At 38.8% G+C, this 22,166-nt stretch overlaps 1 protein-coding gene across 3 annotated transcripts in view; it reads right to left on the bottom strand.

Annotated features, from left to right (window-relative positions):
- The window catches only part of Tbc1d30 (TBC1 domain family member 30), an 83,642-nt gene that overhangs the window by 31,044 nt on the left and 30,432 nt on the right, over positions 1–22,166 (bottom strand). For 2 of the 3 annotated variants that reach the window (XM_076853072.1, XM_076853073.1), the window contains exons 1-4: positions 8,542–8,704; positions 5,034–5,095; positions 3,896–3,961; positions 1,934–2,059 (exon numbers count right to left, since the gene is read on the bottom strand). In XM_076853072.1, the coding sequence (XP_076709187.1) occupies positions 1,934–2,059; positions 3,896–3,961; positions 5,034–5,095; positions 8,542–8,704 (417 nt within the window). Of the gene's footprint in view, positions 1–1,933; positions 2,060–3,895; positions 3,962–5,033; positions 5,096–8,541; positions 8,705–22,166 lie in introns of those variants that run through there. The other variant, XM_076853071.1, reaches the window with a different exon arrangement.

The raw sequence follows: 22,166 nt of genomic DNA, 5'->3' as shown, positions 1-22,166 counted from the left end.
AAATAAAGGGAGCAATATTATTAAAATATCTGCTAATGCTCCCTCACAAGGAATATACCTTTTGTTATTTGTCTCACCATTAAATAGTTCAAAATATCAACATGGATTTTTAACTTTTTTTAAATGTATATGTAACTTATACACATAGGCCAAAACATGTTTTTTAAGTTTTCTCTTTCAAATGTTTTCTAATACACTGTCTGTGCAAGGGGAAGATCAGTCAGGCAAATTTTCTACTTAGAGAGTTCCCAGAATTAACATAAAAAAAAACTCAATTAACAAAAATGACATTATAATTTCACATAAATTGATAGTTTATTTTTTAAATGGGCATCAGTCACATATATATACAGATACATAAATATGTGTGTAGATATATGTATATGTGTATACATATATATTTTTAAAAATTTATAAATAAATGTATATGTATATAAAATATATATATTAAAAAAGCAATAGCCAGGGCTGGGGTTGTAGCTCAGTGGTAGAGCACTTGCCTAGGATATGTGAGGCACTGAGTTCAGTTCTCAGCACCACATGCAAATAAATTAATTAAATAAAAGGTCTATCAACAACTAAAAAAATATTTTAAAAAAATAGCCATTTCAACACATTTATGATAGAGGCTCACAGTCCCTCCTAAAAAATATGGTATAATATTTAGCTACCAAAACACTAAATAATATTAGGGAGTAAATCAAAATAGAAAAATATCTATATTATAGAAAGAAAAATCATTCTATCCAAATCATTTTATAAATTTGTTTAAGGACAGAAACATTTGTTCTGCATTAATATGTAATGAGAACAATATCTACAATTTAATTACCAAGCAGAGACTCTGATTTTCGGCAGCTGAAGTCATTTTATTGACATAGCATTTGCTTCATTGGGAAAAAGAACAGATCCCCTTAATAACATGTTTATTATAAAACGTGCACTCTCTTAGTTCACCAGCTAAACAGAAAGAAAATATTTCAAATATGAAATGTTTATCTCAATGAAACATATTCTGAAATTTCAAATAGACAGTTGAAATGTGGATAATGCAAAGGTTTTTAATATGCAATGTGAAATGCCATAATTTTTTATCATTTGTCTGAAACAGATCAAGTTAGGTTAGAAAGTTGTTCACTTCAGTTAGTACTTCCTCGTTTAAAAAATATACTCAAATATGCCAAAACATTAGCTATCTTGTAGCAGCCAAAAATTAGATGAAACAACCTCCTTTTAAAATCCCAGCTTAGTATCACACTGTAATGCACTCATAAAAAAAATCAAAAAGCATGTGCTAGAGCCTTATATAAGAGGATTATTCTGGAATCGAGTAGAATCAGCATCCTGGTGCTTTGAGCACCAGGCTCTAATCAACTGCAATAACACAGGTAGGTGAACCACAGCTGCCTCTACAGCTTGCTTCAACCTGTAACCAACCGACTTAAGGTAGACCCATCAGTCAACTCTAACTATCTCTATAAATTAACAGTTAAGAAACTATCAAAGACCCTAATAAGAGCCAAATGATTCTACTATGAAATATATCTAACTTTAAGTTTCTCCAATCAGTGCCTTTTATGTAAAACTCAGTTTAGCAAAGCACTAACCTATGCTAGAGGGGAAAAATTAGAAAAGGAATTTCAATCTCCTATCATGTGATGAAGATAAACAAATTGAATATGAGTGGAAGCTCATTCATTCACAAGCATTTTCTTCTTACCAGCAACATTTAAATTGATGAAAATAAGGCATAGTTGAGTTTCCCCATTAAAAAAAAAAAAAAAAAAGCTGTTAACTAATAAAACAAAGATGCAGAAAATACAAAGACATTTGGACCAAAGGTAGAGACCATTTGATCCTCTATCTAGGAAACATTTGGCTCTTAGAGTCTTTTTTCTACATTAGAACTACAGGCCAAGTGCAGGGGCATTACCTTGACTATCTGAATTCCCATCGAATCATCATCAGGATTACTCCTTTCATTGAAAGTGAAACGCATGGTTTTATCCCAGTCAATGGCTATACTGTGCAAATAATGATCTGCCAAGGTCAACCAAACCTAAAATATTGCATAAATAAAAAAGGTTGCTAAAGTAGAATATGTAATTTCACTTTTGTTAGAAAATAGTTACTGCATCCGACAAGAAAATGGGAACCGTTCCTAATCCAGATAAAGCTTGTACGTCAAGATCTGTAACAACCTCATCAAAATTTTTGCTGTACTGAATTGCGACCTTTGAATCCTTTCATTTTTCTCTTTCAATAACTATTTGTAAAGTTCCTACCATGTGTCAAGTAACAATCCAGGCATTAGAAATACTATTAAGAAAATAAGCCATGAGTTTTTTGGAATTTTATTTCAGTTCATTAGACTCACTGCATTTTCTTATAAACTTGTTTTACTTGACTCTAAGTTGCTTTCATGCTTGGGCAAAACCCACTTGGCCACTCATGGTGGTGGGGCCTTTTTTCACCATGGAGGCCTCTGCCTTTAAATCATCCTTCCCACACACATAAAACTAACAGATGGGCTCCCATAATGAAGAACTTTTTTAAAAGAGTCATTGGATATTTTTACTCCTTTGTCTTACCCAGAAAATCTGCTTCTACAAAATGCATTTCATAATGCCATTTTTAATATTTATTCTGAGGAACTTTCAATGTTCAAATTCTAGGAGTATTAAAACTAGGTTTATAAATTACTATCCTAAGAACACATTTCAGGTTTTGGTATTTTAACTTGATTTTGCAGGAACAGCATTGATTAGTATTTCCAACCAAACTTATAAGCATCAGAATCATATGTTCAAATGCACACTTGATACCTTCGAGTTAGATATCTAATAGGCATCTCAACTTTAATGGATCCCAAACCAAACAGCTAATCTCCCACCAACCCAACTCTACATACAATCATAAAGTATTGCACCCCTGATCCTCCCATCTATATAAACAGTAACTCTCTACCTTTCTAGTCACTCAGGCCAAAATCTTAAAAGTCCTCCTGGACACACCTTTCATACGTTATATTCAGCCCACTTGGAATTCATATCAGCTGAGTATTCAAAATATATATCTAGAATTTGACCCTCCTCTCCATCTCCACTGCCCCAACCTAAATCATCTGTTGCCTGAATTACTGTGAGCCTCCAACTGATCTCCCTGCTTCTGCCCTTGGCTCTCATATTCTCAAGTTAGCCACCAGATCCGTCCCTTTGAAACGTAATTCAGATTATGTTACTCCCCTATTCAAACTTCCCATTCCACACTGAGCAAAAAACCCAAGTCCAGCCAGAGTGTACCACCCTTCTGTTACCTCTAAGACTCTCTCCCCTATTGCTTCTCACTTCGTCCTCTGTGCTCCACCCCACCCCTCTGCTTTGGATTGAATCAGGTGAGATGCTCTCACCTGAGGGCATTTGCACCGGCTCTTCCCTTAGCCTGGAGTATACTTCCTCAGGCCTTAGCCTGGAGTATACTTCCTCAGGTAACTACATCTCTGACTTCTCCATTCCTTCAGGGCCCTACTCGCGCATTACTTTGCTATTTAAAATTCCACCTCCTTACCCCTATTCTCCCACACTCTCCTTATTTCTTTCTGTGCTTTATTTTTATCCACAGCACTTGTCACCATCTGACATACTTTATATTTTATTCCTTGTAAGCTCCTCTGGACAAAAACTTCAGTCTGCTGTTGTTTGCACTGCTGCATCCCTAGCACCTAGAACAGCACGTGTCACAGAATGGATAATCAATAACTGCTTACTGCGTGCATAAATAATGAAGCAATAAGTATCAAATTACTAAATCTAGAATATACTTTTTGACATTCCAGAGGTTTCTGAAGGACAGAATGACAGACTTTCTGTATTTTAGCCTTGCAAATCCACCTTACCTTTCTTCTCCATTCCTTTGGTATCCCTGTTGATAGTCTGGCTACAGCCTTGAGAGCATCATACCACTAGGAACAAAGAAGAGCTATTAGGGAAGTAATAATACCAACCTGGATAAGCAATTTCAACCTTTTCTCCATCTTGACATACACAGAGTATGATACAATTAGTACAGCACACTAGGATAAATAAAGCTTCTTGCAGCTGGCAGTTATGGCTCTGGGGATAAGACTGCCCCAAAACCCACACCTCAGGTACTCTAAACACATCTTTGACCCATTTGCAGTAAACAAACAACAATTGGGAAACTCAAAAACCAAAACACGTGCCAGGCATAGTGGTGCATGCCTGTAATCCCAGCAGGAGGCTGAGGCAGGAGGACTGTGAGTTCAAAGCCAGCCTCACCAACTTACTGAGGCCTGAGGCCCTAAGCAACTCAGTGAGATCCTGTCTATAGACAAAATACTAAAAAAGGCTGGGGATGTGGCTCTGTGAATCACCCCTGGGTTCAATCCCTGGTAACAAAATATATGTTGTGATACACACACACACACACACACACACACACAAGTATATATATCAAAACATGTACTATGAGTTCAGAATAATAAATATTTGGTTAGTAAAATTTTTTCAGGGCTATGGTTGTGGCTCAGCAGTAGAGCACTTGCCTAGCAAGTGTGAGGCCCTAGGTTCGATCCTCAGCAGGACATATAAATAAAATAATTCACAATTTTACCATTTATAGAAAGTGCTAAACTGGCCAGACATGATGGCACAGGCCTGTAATCCCACTGGCTCAGAAGACTGGAGCAGGAGGATCACAAGTTCAAAGCCAGTCTCAGCAACTTAGCAACTGTCCCCAAATAAAATATAAAAAAGAACTGGGATGTGGCTCAGTGGTTAAGTGCCCCTGTGTTCAATCCCCAGTGCTCCAAAAAAAGAAAATGCAAAAATTGTCATGTTTAGCTTCAAAAGTTATTTTACTTGAAACCAAAGGGGTAAAAAAAAAAAAAAAAACTCTGACATCTTCGTATGCATATCAAAGTACATGCTAATATTCAAACTTGAAGACTATATCTCAATGTACCCTACTGGTACTCCCAAACAAGAGTATATTCAAAGCAAAAATGAAGTTACCTGCTGAAAACCATTTTGACCTAAAGATGGCTCAAGAGTGAACTTCAATTTTGTATCAACTCCTAAAAGAAAAATACGTAAATCATTGTTATTCAAGGAAACTATGACAAATTATATCAAAAATATTTAAAAAAAAAACCTTGATTCTACTGAATAATTGTTTAAATTTTTAAAACCAGGTATTTTTACTAAATTTTAGCCAATTTTGTTAAAATAAAAAGCAAATGTATTCATTATTAAAACAGGAAGATACCATATGGCTATAGAATAGAGCTTATCACCTGGGATGGTAGTTTCCACAGCTACCTGGAATAGTGCCAAAAGAAAACAAAACCTGGCGCCACAGAACCGGAGTTACCCACACCTCCATTCAACCTTGGTTCTCACACTCAAACCAACTGCTTAACCTGTCTCAACCTCAATTCCTTTATCTTTAAAATTAGAACAATAATGTCTATCTCTGAGGACTGTTGTGATGGCTAACTGTAAATCTCCAGGTACAGTGTAATTAATATTAATGAAAGGTAGGAAGATAATTCTCTACTTAGAGTTTGTTTTTCCAGGATGCTTGAATGGACTAAGATTATTAAGATAACTTTAGTGGAATATCCAAAGCTATAAAATAATATTATGGGGCTGTGGATGTAGTTCAGTGGTAGAGTGCTTACAAGGCATGGCCAAAGCCCTGGGTTCAATCCCCAGCACCGGAGCAGAGAAGAAGAAAAAAAATACACACATATATGTCATTGCCTTTCCTTTTGATCCATTATAACAATTCTGTTTGGAGATTTTTATATTTTTTTAAATATTTATTTTTTAGTTGTAGTTGGACACAATACATTTGTTTTATTTATTTTTTAAGTGGTGCTAAGGCTCAAACCTAGGGCCTCACATATGCTTAGGCAAGTGCTCTAACACTGAGCCACAAACCCAGACCGATGGAGATTTTTATATTTTTAAAATTCTGCCTTGATAGACTTATTCATTGAAGATAAAACATCATGTGTATTAAATTACAAACTACAAACTAAACACATAATTGAACTCTAATCCCAAATAATCAATAACTTTAGATAATCTTCTTTGATAGAAATTCCAAATATATGGAACAGAAGTAAATAAATTGGAAAGGGTATAAAGATCTTCATTCAAAATTCTGTATTAGAATTATGTATTGTTATTAAAATGAAATTACATGTTTAAATTCTATAAAAATAAAATCATATCTTAAAATACTATAAATCCTCTTTCTACAATTTCAAAATCAAGTACATGACATTTTAAATCACTTTTTAAAAGACTTATTGTAATGCATTCCACTGTCACGTATAAATTAAAAATAATAATAAAAAAGACATTGCTTTTAAGTACAAGAAATACCAAACATTATCAATAACATTCAGTTTTACAAATTACAGAAATCAAATTATATTTTGCCTACAAGTTATTGTTTGCAGGTTAGGCATGTTGAAAATCTACACATTTCCAATGCTGAGGGGTGGTATGAACAGGAACAATCTTTAGAATTTATAAAATATAGTAAGAGTAATAACAAAGTAAATTGGTCTTTTAAAGGACAAATCTTGGAGACAAGAATTAGGAAAGAAAGAGATGTGTCTGATTTTCCCAAGTCCATGACAGGATGCAGATGTTCTTCTTGGAGCCCAGGAAGAGTGCTATGGATACACGGTATTGGGACCTAGGTTTCTTTTCTTTTAAAATATTTAGCTTTTAGTTGGACACAATATCTTTATTTATTTTTTTATTTATTTTTATGTGGTGCTGAGGATCCAACCGAGGGCCTCGCACGTGCTAGGTGAGAGCTCTGCCCTGAGCCACAACCCCAGCCCTGGGACCTAGATTTCTAAAGTCAAGCTACGGTAGAAATATCAATGCCTTGATATTTCTCTTCAAAGCTTTGGGGTCAAAACCACACTCTGCCTGGATAGATGATTTTCTTCTTCGGAGAAAAATTAAGTACCCAACTGATTCTCGTCTCTGTAAGATGGTTTAAATGAAGTCCGAGAGTGCTTCTAGCTCCAAAGGCATTTTAATAAACAAAACTGTGTTGGGAGGGTGCTGTCCAGGAGCGGGGTGCTGAACGGAGGAGTATATAATCATTACGTTTGTTTTACTGCAATTAAGACCAATAAGTCAGTCCCAAGCTGACTTATTCCTGCTGCCCTAAAACTGCAGGATTTCTTAACGTGTTTGACCAAATATCCTCCTCTGGCTTTTCTGGAGCACCTGCTGGGCGTCATACAGATTGCCTTTCCAAGCTGAAACCCAGCAGGAGTTGGTTAGCCAAAACCACAACTATTTTCCCATAATCAAAAATGAGTCAGAGAATTTAGGTGGAATTGATCATCTGCCGCCTGCATACAAAAGCTTAAATCAGGTCATTTTCACCCCCTTTTCTTCTAACTGAATAAAGGAGGAAAGAAGGTTTACGTTTCATCTGATAATCACAGCTGTTCAGGATTCAGAAATATAAAACACTTTTAACATGGGAAGGAGATTTTTTTTTCCTTTTTAAAGAAAGGTAAAAGAAGATGACGAATAAATACTACAATTTCTGCAACTAGACACTTCCGTGGGGAGGAAAACAAAGAAACCACGAGGTTCGGGAGGCAGCAATGCTTTCCATCCTTTGGGACTTACAGCCTGGGCTGAATCCCCCACAACTGGCTGATAACAGGTCCCAGCAGTCGCTGAGGGGCGGGCAGTGGAGATGACCAACACTCTTGGAGCCCAGCCCGGGCCACTCCAGGGAAAGGTGAGCGCCAAGCACCGTTGCGAGTACCGCTGGCTCCCTTTGCACTCAGCTGGCAGCGCCAGCCTCTTAAAACGCCCGGGAGGGACGCTGGGTGGTGGAGCTGATGCCGAGTTATGCAGCCTGGAGAAGCAGGGATGTGTAAACACAGGCTGTTGGCAGAAAGGGCCTATCCTACCACGGCCAGGAGTGCTCCCAAACCTTACCCACAGCAAGGATCTCCTGTCTGCTCCCCACCAAGGCTCAAATTAAAGGGTTCAGACAGGCTGACCCTGGGACTCATCACAGGCACACTCAGGAAAGCATATATTCGATTTTTGCTTCGCAGTCGCAGCCTTCCCCTCCGACTTCTGGTGTCAACCCTGTGCCTTTCTCCACCCCACACACCTCTTTCAAGGTCTGGCTTCCTGCGAGCCCGGAGCACAATAGGTGGCGCAGCCTCTGATCGCGGGGGCAGCCTCCCGCACCTCCCCACCTCGCGCAGGAGGCCGGCTCACAGGCCGCGGGGTGGGGGTCCGCGGGCGGGAGCAGCCCATTCTTCGCGTCTCAGGAGGCACTGCTGGTGCCCAGGCCCTGGTCCACGCACTGTGCCCTCCCAGGCCGACCGAGCTCCGCCAGCACCAAGCCACAGCGCCTGGCCTAAGCGGAGTCCAGCGGAGGCTAGGGTGCAAGCAGCACCGGCTCCAGGGCGCCACGCTACTTTCCAGCGCCCCATCTGCAGCCCCGGGTCCTCACCCGGCTCCAGGGTGCAGAGCAGCCGGGGCGCGGTCCGCGAAATGCAGCTGCGCTTCTTGAGCACATTGCTCAGGATGGTGCCCACGCCACCGCCGCCACCACTCTGTCGCTTCAGGCATCTCCCCCCGCGCCTCAGGGAGCCGGTCAGCTTGTCCTGCCGCATCCAAGAGCACCCCGGGATCCGGCACCGCGGATGTCCTCCTCGGTCCCCGCTGCCTCGTCGGGGTAGCAGCTTCAGGCGCAGAGCTCAGTGAGTCCAAGCTGACGAGGGTGCCTAGGAGCAGCAACCAGCCCTCCAGGGATCGAGAGGACCTGAGAGCACCGTGGGAGCCGCCGAGCATCGGGAGGCGGGCGGGCATCTGCAGTGCGGAGCCTGCACAGCTGAAGCAGGAAAGGGCTTGGGGCGGGGAGGGAGGGAGGGCGGGAGCCAGTGAGCGGGAGAAGAAGGCGGTGCTCCCGCCCCCAATCCCCGCATCGCTGTGCGCAGGCGGGGCAGCCCCCGCCCTGGAGCCGGTGGCCCGGGCGTCAGGGAATCCGGGACCGCAAGGAGACCAAAACAGTTTTCCGCGCTTCTCCCAGGAGAGAGGATTGGAGAGGGCTCCAAAGGGAGCCAGCCTCAGGTGCAGAACACCAGCAAGCTGCAAGTGCCCACCTCATCTAAGCAGCCTTGGAACCGAAGGTCAGTCCGCCACAGGACAAATCTGGCAGCGTGGCATTGAAGCTGACAGATGGTGAAGTACAATCTTCCCCCCAAATTGCGTTAAACTCTTTCCTGGCAGCTTAGAGAGGCATAGAAAATGTGGTTTTTAAAGGAAAAAAAAAAAAAAAAAACACTTTTTTAAATGATTATTTCTCTTAGAAAAAAATGGACTTTTGGAAAAGTGTTTTCATTGAAGAGCAGTTTTTAAAAGAAGTGGTTCTTCATCTCTCCAGAACTTCATTAGTTCTGAGCTAGGATTAACCATCCTTGCTGTTAAAAAGAAAAAAGCCATTCTTAAAACAATGGAATATTTACCACAAAAATGAATGAGGAAGAAAAGGGTGGGGTATAAAATATTTGTATTTGCTATTCTTTGGAAACAGAAACACTAGTTCAATAAACCAAAAGTGAAATTTTAAAACTGGGAGGGGGGTACAGTGTGAATGAAAAGCTGAGCTTTCTTTGGATTTGCCTTATGTAGTTTTTTCAATAATTTTTTAGTTGTTGATAGACCTGTATTTTATTTATATGCAGTGCTGAGAAATCTAACCCAGTGCCTCACACATGCCAGGCAAGTGTGCAACTGCCTAGCCCCAGCCCCAGCCCTGCCTTATATAGTTTTGACTGTGGAATAATGTTAACAATATTAATAAAATTTATAAAGAATCTCAAAAATGAATGAAAGCAAAGGAACTTAACTAAACAGCCATTGATAGTATAAGAACACAGAAAAAATAATTGATTTAGAACACAATATGACTTTCATTGACAGTGGTATATATTCCAAGAGCAAATAGAGCTGAAAGAAAATATTAATTTCATTCAGGAGTATCATTATTATTATGAATAATATTGGTATTTTAAACTTACATACACTATAGAATAAAGCAAATAGATAATTACATTAGTGTCAAATGGAGCCAAGATATTTTCAGTGTGACAGAAAATTTAAGTATACAACAAAGAAACCAGTTTTCTTTAAAATACTACAATATTTAAATTGAAATCACTGGCATGAACTCATTTTTTCCTTTTCCAAAAATAAATATATCCACTGGATGGATTTAGAAGGACAGACAATTCAGCAGCAATGAACATCCCAGCACCTAAATACCATTCCCCACTAAAAAGAACAAAGGCTCTTTTCAGGAGTGACCGATTCCATATCTGGACCAGAAAAAAAGTAGGAGAGCCTGAAACATCTTGATGAACTCAGAAAGGAAGGAAGTGCTCCCAGATTAATAGGGTCATGTCAAAAGGACGTAAGAACCACATAAATAAGCTCTGATTGACCAAAGATGAAATTATTTGACTATCAAAAACAATGGCTATGGGCTAGAGTTGTGGCTCAGTGGTACAGTGCTTGCCTGGCATGTGTGAGGCCCTGGGTTCAATCCTTAGGACCACATATAAACAAATAAAACAAAAGCTTCATGGACAACTTAAAAAAAAAAAAAAGGATTATCAAAAAAAAAAACAATAGCTACACATGGGAGGATTAGACAAACTCTAAATAGGGCAAAGGGAAGGGAGGGGCCATGAGGGTAGGAAAGACCCTGGAATGAGGTGAACATCATTACCCTAAGTACATGTATGAAGACACAAATGGTGTAACTACTTTATGTACAACCAGAGACATGAAAAATTGTGCTCTATATGTGGACTATGAATTGAAATGCCTTCTGCTGTCATGTATAACAAATTAGAGTAAATAAATAAGTAAATTTTTAAAAAACAATGGCTACAATTGACTGGAAAAAGTTGAATATTTTTAAATGCTTTCATAATGTTATTCTAAACCAGCCATAAAAAGAAGTCATTCCTGTGACTCTGGCACACTTATGCTGTAATCAGTACATTTGAGACTTGTGCAGTGCCCCCAGAATTTGAGGACATTGTCAGAAATGGTACAACTCTAAAAATGAAATGTATAAAAACAAAATCTGTTAAAACAAAGTCATGTGCAAAAGCAAAACAGGCTGATAAGGGATGTGTGAGCTATTCAATTATAGCTGCCTGACTGAAATAAAGATGCTATGAAAAAAAAAAAAAAAAAGCAGCATTCGGAAAACACATCACTTTAGAAGATAAAGTCACTTTTTAGCCTGGTCATTATTAACAGTTTGCTTAGATTTCCTGACCTTTTGCACCAAGCTCAGACACAGAGATCTATCAATCATTGGCTGCGTGCTTTTGCAGTTTGGGCACACATTCATTATCTTTTATCTTTCTGTTAACATTAATAAGATATCCATTGACTATTCCAGCCTATTTCAGCTATGCTGAGAACAGACAGAGGCCCAATCTTTGCCTTTGTCTGGCCCGTGTTTTAGAGGCACCAATATGCCCTTGGGGCTAAAGATGGTAGTGAACACCCAAAAAGAAAGAAAGAGAACTTGCAGGAACAGGAAACACTAGGAGAACAAGCTGGTCAATGCATATACCATCTTGTCTCCCAGAACCCTCCTCTGCTCAAAACTCAGAGGGGTTTGTGTTCTAACAAGAGGCTATTCACACTCAGTGACATGCACTGGGCTGGCAAGAGAGGCAGGCTTGCTATTCAAAAGGAGGATCAATGGTCTCTGCTTCACCACACCATCTGCAGTGGGGAGGATATACAGGTTCTATGACACAAGCCACTCAGACCATCTCCAGCTCCCTTTGGCTCTGATGCTAGTCTCACCAAACAAACTTCTAATTATCACTTGGTTTCTCATATTGACGGATGCAGAGGAGAGAATGTACTTATCAGCTAACTGCAGTCACTACCAGTGAGTATGCTCAATGCTCAGTAAACTGAAGTAGTCAAATTTCAGAACTGCCAGAGTCAAAGTCTAGCCCCTGGACTGTCAAGTCAGCCTGATATGTCATGGCTGATGAAAAGACCTCTTTCTGAAATTCTTCTTCAGTTACTGTTCTTCCTGATGTTGACAGGAGCTTGTTTACTTTCAAAACGAACATTTTGTTTCCATCTTCTTTAGATTTATTACAAGGAAAAACTGACTCTGATCATTAGAAAAAGCTTTCCTGAAAACTTCCTACTTTAAAACTATATAGAATTTGAATCAGAAAAAAAAAATTCTACTATTATGGCAATAAGCAGCAAAGGAATTAAACAATATTATTTTGTTTACATTGGAGAGGAGAGCCAGGACTGCCAATTTTTGTAGCAAACAGATAATTAACCAAGGACTAAAATACAATACTCGAAAAGCAGCCATGGCACAAACCTAGTATTATATTTATTATGTGACTCACAGTTTCTTATTTCATGTCTGGGATATTGTTTTCCAAAAAGCAAAAGATGTCATCTGAAGTCAACTTACAAAGAAAACAAGCTGGCATGGATGTGCCTGAGGCTTTCAGCTGCCAGGTCAACTCACCATCCCTCTTTACTCATCAAATGATCTTTACTAATCAAATAATAACAGTGAATTCATGCATGGGCAAATCATACCTTGGCACAGTCCAGAGCAGTTACGATTTAAGCTGGATTTGGAGAAAGGAAGGCCCAGTGTAAACTTTACACCAGATGAGAAACTATTCTTTGTATTGCTAAAGAAAATAAAGACATTGAGGAAAATGCCCAGAATGTCTCAGAGCCCAGTTCTCCTGGGACATCCTCAGAGATTCAATCTCCCATGCTGAAACAGGGAATTATGAACCACTCAGCACTTCCTGCATCATCAAGCCTACGTGCTGGGAATGAAGCTTCCTTAAGAGCAAACTAGAGACAGGGGAAGAAGATTGAAAGAAAAGAAAGTCCAACATAAGGAATAAATGCTATGTCCCAAAGGGCTTCTAGAGGGAATAAAGTCTGAGACTTTTCTGATTTCCTATTGCTACTATTTTTTTTTTTAACAGTAAAGCCTTAAAATAAAAAAGGCCTACGTGCTTATCTTCAGGGACTGAACAGAACTAGTGGTAGCAATTAGTAAGAGAAAAAGCCCTGGAAGCCTGCTGTGAGGAAAAAGAAAAACCACAGGGAGCCAGCCTGCTCTGGGGAAGCTGGCCTGGAGTTCATGTGCATGCTGCTGAGTTCCCTGGCAGCTGTTCATGAGCACAGAGTCTTTGAGGGTCAGAAGTTATCCTACTAGATCATGAGATCTAATGCTGTCTCCCTTGGGCATGAGATGGGCCCATTTTGCACTCATGCTAATAAAGTGGGAGTCTGATGGCATAAAAGCTGCTATTCCCTTCTCCCCACAAAGTTTTAGGGTATATCAATAACTCCTGAGTAGTAAAAGTAACATATATCTCCTAGTACCTGCTGTAGTTTGGATTTTTGAATGCACCCATGTGATAAAGGCTTGGTCCCCAGTGTGGCACTATTGGAAAAGGTGCAACTTTTAAGAGATTGGGCCTAGCACAAGTTTTTTGGTCACTGAGGGTATACCATTGAAGGGACAATGGGACACCCTGTCTCTTCCTCTTCACTCCCTGGCTCCTGATGGGGTGAGTGGTTTTGCTCCATCCACCACAGGCTCTTGCCATGATGTGCTGCCTCACCACAGAGCCAAAGCAACAGCCAACTAGATCATGGACTAGAACCTCCAAAACTGAAAGCCAAAATGAATCTTTTCTAAGTTAATTATCTTGGGTATTTTTTTTAATAATATCAAAAAGCTGACTAATATAGCATCTGTGGTCAGTTCCAAAAGAAGTAAACATTCTCCTCAGACCTATGACAAAGTAAGACCTTAATTCAACTCATTATTCACAACAAAGACTATACACTATAAAGACCAGGGTGATGAGCATCAGAATAATTTTCCCCTCATGAAAGAGACACAGAGAGAGAGGGCAGTAAGAGGAAATTGAGGGGGAAAAATCTTTACAATTACCTGACACCATATTATGTACGTGGAACATTTCATTTTCTTTTTATATGATTTGCTCCTCTTAGTCATAAAAGCAACTTCTCTATTTAAATACACTCATCCTTTAAGACAGTCAGGTGTGGCTTTTGTATTTTGTTAAATTCACAGAAAAGGGTCTGTCAAACAAAGAACAGAAAAGCTTTGAAACTCCAACCCCAAATCACACACCGCCTGGTTCTGCTCCCTCCCAGTATTCCTGTTTATGCTTTCTCAAGACCATATATTTTAACAAGATACTTTCAAAAACAAAACCATCTTCAGCATTCCCCTTAAGCACACTCAAATATTTTGGAAAAGCAAAGAAAAAGAAACCAGTTACATTTACAGAACATAAATTTTAAAATTAATTTATCTAATCATTTAATTCACAGGTGAGGTAGAAATTCCATTTCAGAGTGCTATATGAGAAATATACTTAGCCAGATGAAGCCAGATCCATGTACTCTCAGACATAAAACTAATCAGAGATTTAAGAACGCATCCTATTATTTTTCTTGGCCAATTATTTTCTGTGAAGTACTTTTTCTTGCCTCATGATTACTGAGAACAATTAAATACTAAGGCTGAGTATCTTAATCTGAAATCCTTAAGAGTGGAAGTGATGTGGACTTTAGATTTTTCAGATTTGGAATATTTACATCTATAATGAGGTATGTTGGGAATAGGAGCCAAGTCCAAATATAAAATTCATTTGTGTTGAGAATACACCTTATACACAAAGCTAAAGGAAATTTTATATGATAATTTCGGCATGCCTTAGTTTTGCCTGTGACCTATAACATGAGGTCATGTGGAATTATCAATTGTGACAGTGGCATACAGTTGCCCCAAATATTTTGGATTTTGGAGCATTTCAGATTCTGGATTTTCAGATTAATCATGGTCAACCTGTACTTGAGCTAGGTTTATACTGACCATAAATAGACATCTTTGTATTTCTTTCATTCATTCATTCATTCATTCATAAAATAAACACTTATTAATCAACCACTGTGGCTAAGGCTCTGTGTAGGGATACATGAAAAATACAAGTGTAAACAGGCATGTTCTATCCCCAAGAGTTTACAGTTCCATGAGTGAGTAGCAATAAGGACAGCGTGCAGGAATCCTTTAAAATTCTGTGTAAAGCCGGGAGCAGTGGCACACTCCTGTAATCCCAGTGGCTCTGGGGGCTGAGACAGGAAGATCTTGAGTTCGAAAGCTTCAGCAAAAGCATGGTGCTAAGCAACTTAGTGAGACCCTCTCTCTAAATAAAATACAAAATACAGCTGGGGATGTGGCTCAGTGGTTGAGTGCCCCTGAGTTCAATCCCCAGAAGCACCCCCCATACACACACACACACAAAAAAAAAAAAATACTTGAAAAGAGATCATTATTTCTACCTCTTAAGATGTGTATGTTCACATTGCTGGTGGGACTGCAAATTGGTGCAGCCAATATGGAAAGTAGTATAGAGATTCCTTGGAAAACTGGGAACAGAACCACCATTTGACCCAGCTATCCCACTCCTCAGTCTATACCCAAAGGACTTAAAAACAGCATTCTACAGGGACACAGCCACATCAATGTCTATAGCAGCACAATTCACAATAGCTAAACTGCGGAACTAACCTAAATGCCTATCAGTTGATGAATAGATAAAGAAAATGTGCTATATATAAAAGAGAATAAAATCATGACACCTGCAGGTAAATGAATGGAGTTGAAAAATATATAGTGTTGAGATAAATCATACTATTGCTAAGTGAAGTTAGCCAATCCCCCCCAAAAAAACAAATGCCAAATGTTTTCTCTGATATAAGAATACTCTGAGTTGGAGGGAGAGCATGGGAGGATTAGACAATCTCTAGATAGAGCAAAGGGGAGGGAGAGGAAGGGAGGGAAAGGGAGGGGAGATGAGGGTAGGAAAGATGGTGGAATGAGATGGACATTGTTACCCTAAGTACATGTATGAAGACACAAATGATGTGACTCTAATTTGTGTACAACTAGAGATATGAAAAATTGTGCTCTATATGTATAATATGAATTGTAATGCATTCTGCTGTCATATATAACAAGTTAGAATAAAAAAATACATAAAATAAAATACATGTTCAAATAGGGATAGAAAATTTTTTTAAAAAAGATTTGTATGTTCAAATGCTTTCCCAGAGCTTTGTTTCACTGAGCTATTATATATCATCTGAAAACATTTGAGGACAAAGCTCATTTGCTCTTCTTATTTTTGCACTCAATGATAAGTCAGGAGTGAAACCGGGAGACTTAGACTCATCACTTCAGAAGATATAACCAGTGTTTAATCTGCTCATGATGAACTGTTGAGCTTGGACTCCCCAGCCCTTTACACCATGACATTCTATGGTTCCTTTGTCCCAGGGGAGGGATATGCAAGGAGGTTTCTCACACCAATCAGTGCTGATTCATTTGGCTTAAAAATACATCCCTAGATAAGAAAGGCTGATGCCTCTGAAAGTAATATACTTAAATTTGATAAGAGAGGAGCTTCAGGAAGAGGAGAGAGATTGGCATCAATGATAGCATTGGCTTGGCAGGCCTGGAAGCCTTAGGTCTGCAAGTTGAGTCCACTCAGAAGAGATGGTGCAAATGTGTGGACTGATGTGGGAATGTGTGCAGGCACACGAGTCACAGCACCTGCCAGCGCCCTCCAGGAGGCAACGTGGCATGTCAGAAGAGTGCCCACAATGGCAGACCAAGGTAGTGTCCCAACATCACTTCTTTACTGGCTCTATGTCTTTAGCCAAGTAACCTAATTCATGTGTTTCAGTTTTCCCATCTTTAGAATGAACAATATCTGAGTTGTTGTGAGAACAAATTGCATAATGAAAGTCAATAGTATAGCCCTGCACAAAGCAGGCACCAAATACACTTAAACCTGGCTGTCCTTCTTTAATGAGTGTGCATTGTAACTGGAAAGGTCAGCAGCTAGCACGGCACTGTCAGCAGATCACCCAGAGGCCCGCTGAGGCAGAATCCAAGCCCTGCCCCCAGGGCAAGTGTAACTGGCCCAAAGCCCTAACCCTATGCCAGATCTCATCTTTTACTGTCTTACCCTGGTGCCCTCACTCTCTTGGTAGGAATCCTGAAATCAGCTTTGTTTTTGTTTTGTTGTTGCTGCTTTTTATGGTACTGAGGATTATGCCGAGGAGCCCTTTACCATGAGCCACATCCCTAGTCCTTTTCAAAAATTTTTTTTTATTTTGAGACAGGGTCTCACTAAGTTGCTTAGGGCCTCACTAAATTTCTGAGAATGGCCTCTAACTTGCAATCCTCCTGCCTCAGCCTCCTGAGTCACTAGGGTTATAGGTATGTGGCCCCACACCCAGTTGGGATTAGCTCTGTGTTTGCTCTAAAGGGCTAGCTTAGAACTGCTAAATGGGAGTTGTGAAGAGGCAGATGTCAGCACAATGTAAGAATGCTCTAACTGTACAGGAAACCCATGGCCTCAAGGAGACCTAATTGTCCTCTCCTGTGGAGTTCTTAGGCCCAGCAGGCAGAGGTGCTATGAAAGGACATTTAAAATGAGGGGAGGATGGACCATTCAGATCAGCAAAACAGCTTTCAACCCTAGTATTCTCTATGGTCAACTGAACAGATATGCAGAAAGTCCATTACTCTGTTAGAATTCCTCAATCCAAAATAAACCATTGGGCAGCTGTAATGCTTAAAGAATACAGTTTGGGTGGTTATATTTTCAGGTAAACTGAAATTTCACTCAAAACATCCTTTCAGTATCACTCCTCATCATAAAATATAGATGAAAGTTTATAAAATGTATTCTACCTACTTGATTTATTAAGAGTATTCCAAACTAATTGAATTTTTATGTTTGTTAGAAATTTACATTATCTCTAAGCCATTATTCTCATCGTAGAAGAGTCCAGGACAGACATAGAAGTTCAAACAATTAAAGTGAGCCCAAGTCATTTTCTAAAATATAAGAGTTTTTTAATGTGCATGACTGCTGGATGCAGTGACACATGCTTGTAATCCCAGTGGCTCGGGAGGTTGAAGCTGGAGGATTGCAAGTTCAAAGCTAGGCTCAGCAACTTAGTAAAGCCCTAAGCAACTTAGCAAGACCCTGTCTCAAAACAAAAATGGCTAGGGCACGTGGCTCAGTGGCTAAGCACCCCAGATTCAATCCCTAATACACGTACACACACAAAAAAAGTGCATGACTATGTATGATGTATAAAACTAGAAGCTTTAAATTCATTATTAATTGATTTTCGTATTTTTTTAAGACATTGATGGATCTTTTATTTTGTTCATTTATTTATTTGCGATGCTGAGAATCAACCCAGTGCCTCACACATCCTAGGCAAGTGCTCTACCACTGAGCCACAACCCCAGCTCCTGATTTTCTTATTTCTGAATGATTATATTTGTTGTGTCAGTACCATAACATCAATTTAAACTTAGAAGTAGAAGTCACGATTCTTAGCAGAACTTCATTTTGAACCTGCCTCCATATATATAATTTTTCTGTTACTACTTCATCTAGAAATTCCAAAAAGCAGTTTAGAACTTTATTTCTTCAAATGAAGCTTGTTTTCAAGGAAGTTCAGAGAATCAGGAAGAAAAAATATTAGCCAAAAAGCTATAATAAACAGGATAACTCCCACAAATAAAGCCTAGACATGTTTAAGGCGAATTTGCATTGTCATTCAAAAGTCAATATGAAAACTTTGACTTAAAAGAAACATTTAATAAAAATGATATGTGTGTTTTGTTTCTATATTCTAAATATAAAGGCTAGCATAACAATCAGCTATGGTTAAATCAGAGGACAGTGAATGTAAGAAATTTTAAATCACACCAGAACTACATAAAAAGGAATGTTGTTCTCCTGAGTTTCACAGGTGCCAGATACTTGGGGTAGACAGATTTACGGTATCAGTCAATATAGGCCACAGTGTTTCAAAGGGCTGCATATCTGGTGATCTATATTCATGTTTGTCTTTGCTGTTATAAAAATACAAGAATCTACCAGAGTAACCTGGGAAACGGTCATATTTATGTTCTCAACTTTGAAAGTCAACCTACAGTTTTGGTTAATAGAGAAAAAACTCCTAAGGAAGCAGTAGCTCTTAGTAAATATACTTTCTACGTTCTCCTTCTCTTCTAGAATCAGTACCAGTATGGCTACTGTGCTCATGTACTTAGTATAGCAGTGCTGGCACTTTTAATTACCACTGTCTTTAGTCCCCACTTACAGCAGAGTATCACTTAACAGTATGTCATTCTGGCCTAAGGCCAGCATCATCAGATATGCCAACACCTAGGGAGGGAATAGATTATGTCGTTTAAAAAATTACTTGGGGGGGGGGGTGGCGCTGGGGGCTGGGGTTGTGGCTCAGCAGTAGAATGCTGGCCTCACACGTGCGAGACCCTGGGTTCGATCCTCAGCACCACATACAAAAATAAACAAGTGAAATAAAGGTGTTGTGTCCAACTACAAAAATTTTTTTTAAAAAAATTACTTCTGAGTCTCTAAATTTTAAACCTTCCTGACACTTGAAAACTAACTGCAGGTTGAGTATCCCTTATTCAAAATGGCAGGGGCTAGGAGTGTTTTGAACTGGGGAATTATTTTTTCTAGATTTCAAAATATTTGCTTATATATAATAAGATATCTTGGGGGTAGAGTCCAAGTCTTAACATGAAATTCATTTGTGTTTCATATACACCTTATTCAAATAGCCTTTTTATAGGCAATTATAATATTTTCAATAAATTTGTACCTGAAACAAAGTTTTATGGTGTGAAATTTTCCACTTGTGGTGCCATCATGCCAGTACTCAAAAAGTTTTAGACCAGATATACTACAGTATATTTTAGGGAAATGCAAAATAATTTTCTTCCATAGAGACTGATCCATAATACAGACTCAGGAAATGTCTTTTTAACTGTATCTATGGCACACAAAGAATATCAGACTCGGATCCTGCTGCTCTATTTTAAAATGGTACCTGCCACTCCATTTCAAAATGGTACCTGCCACAACACCTGAATTCCATATGTTACACTTCCCACCGCCACACCTGACTCACCCATGCCCTTGAATTATTTATATGCAGACTTTTTTGTAAACCACAAACTTCTTTTAGTACAAGAACTAATTATTTTATTCATGGTTGCACCTGACCCCCACCCCTGCCTGCAGCTAGCATGAGGCTCTGGTACATGGATGTTAAAAAGAAATAAAATCATAAATTCATCAAGTTAAGAAGAATGTCATGTTTTACTACCCATTAAAAAGCCTTCTTATTCAACTATAAGAAAAATAAGCAGATGTGTTTACGAACAGTTATTTTGACTAACATTTGTGCAATGTACAAAAAATAATCCACAAACACTATTCTTAGTCTCCCTGACAAATTTCCAAAATATGCAATGCTCAGATATCACACACTGGCTCTAGACATCAGGTAAAAATGCTCCTGTAATTATAGATTTAAGGGCAGTCAGTTTAGGATAGTAGCTAAAAGCAGAGATTCTAAAACCAGTTGTCTGAGTTTGAAACCCGGGTCCACCATTCAGTAGTGATGTAAACCTGGGTAACTCAATTACCTCAGTTTCCTCATTCACAAAATGGGGCAATAAAGTACCTACTCCTTAAGGGTTACTCAAAGAAGCAAATGATAGAGGTAAAGCATTTACCATAGCGCCTGGCATACAGTAAGCTCTCTATTTAAATATTTCCTCTACCATTAACATAGTAGTGTAAAAGCACATAAGAGTATTTTAAGACATTTTAACTTATATGAGAACATTGTCATAGATTACCAACAATGCCAACGAGGTCACTTGAGCTTCTTTGCTCTTTAATTATGTTAGCATCCAACATGATCTACAGATTTAGTACAAAACCGCTTGAGGAAGTCCATTAAAAAGAACACTCATATTTAAACTGACAAATTGGTGACATTTTTCATTATCTTGATTTTTTTAAAACTTGTTACTTTAGGAGAATTTGCTACAATGCATATAAGTCAATTCTTTCCTGCTCTTCAAAGAAATTAATAAAGCCCCAGTATTAACTACCCAATGGCCATTGGCTTTGTAAGATAACTGCAAGCAGGAAACCAGTCCTGCATAGCAGAGTTTAAGACAGCAATGTTCTTGTCAATCTTTCTATTCCTCCAATATTGTAGCTTTTCAAATAATGTTTGCAATATTTTGAAATTTGATTCAACCATTTATTTTTCGGAGTTCATCAAATACAGCCCATCATTTATTATAAAGTTTTGGTCTTTGAATATATTTTCATTATTTGCAGCATAAATAAGTTTTATGGTATATTCTATATTCCTACATGTATTAATAGCAATTTCTCAAGTTAGGGGTTGCAAATATATCTTAGAAGGAGAAATACCTTGTCAAAAATTTGTGTTTATAAGTTTACACAAAAAACAAGGATGGGATGAGTATAACTATAACCCATAATAACAGTTATGCCGGGCACAGTGGTGCATGCCTGTACTCCCTGGCTCTGGAGGCTGAGGCAGGAGAATCACAAGTTCAAAGGAAAAGTGAAGTGCTAAGACACTCAGTGAGACTCTGTCTCTAAGTAAAAAACAAAATAGGGCTGGGGATGTGGCTCAGTGGGTCAAGTGCCCCTGAGTTCAATCCCTGGTACCAAAAATAAATAAATAAATAACAGTAATTACCATGTAATGTAGTGTGGTTCAGGTACTGGTTGAGATACTTTAATTATCCTATCTTATTTAATGCAACAAAGTAGATATTATTTCCCAAGCAATGGGGAATAAAAGGAGCAGTATGCATATATTACTGTGGTAATTCTTTTTACTAGGCATAGACAAAAATGACTACAGGAAAAGACAGTGATACAAATACAAGTAGTTAATTCTGGATAGTTGGAATGTGGAAACTGGTTGTATTTTTCCTTGCACTCTTCTGATTTTCTTTTTTTTTATTATTCTAAGAAATAATTTTAAAAGGAAGTTTTAGATAAACGAATGAACAAATAAACTAAGAGGTAAATAACTTTTCTAAGA

Source organism: Callospermophilus lateralis, chromosome 4, assembly GCF_048772815.1.
Source record: "Callospermophilus lateralis isolate mCalLat2 chromosome 4, mCalLat2.hap1, whole genome shotgun sequence".
In the NCBI taxonomy this organism is placed as follows: Eukaryota; Metazoa; Chordata; class Mammalia; order Rodentia; family Sciuridae; genus Callospermophilus; species Callospermophilus lateralis.
This window is presented reverse-complemented; position numbering and strand designations above follow the sequence as displayed.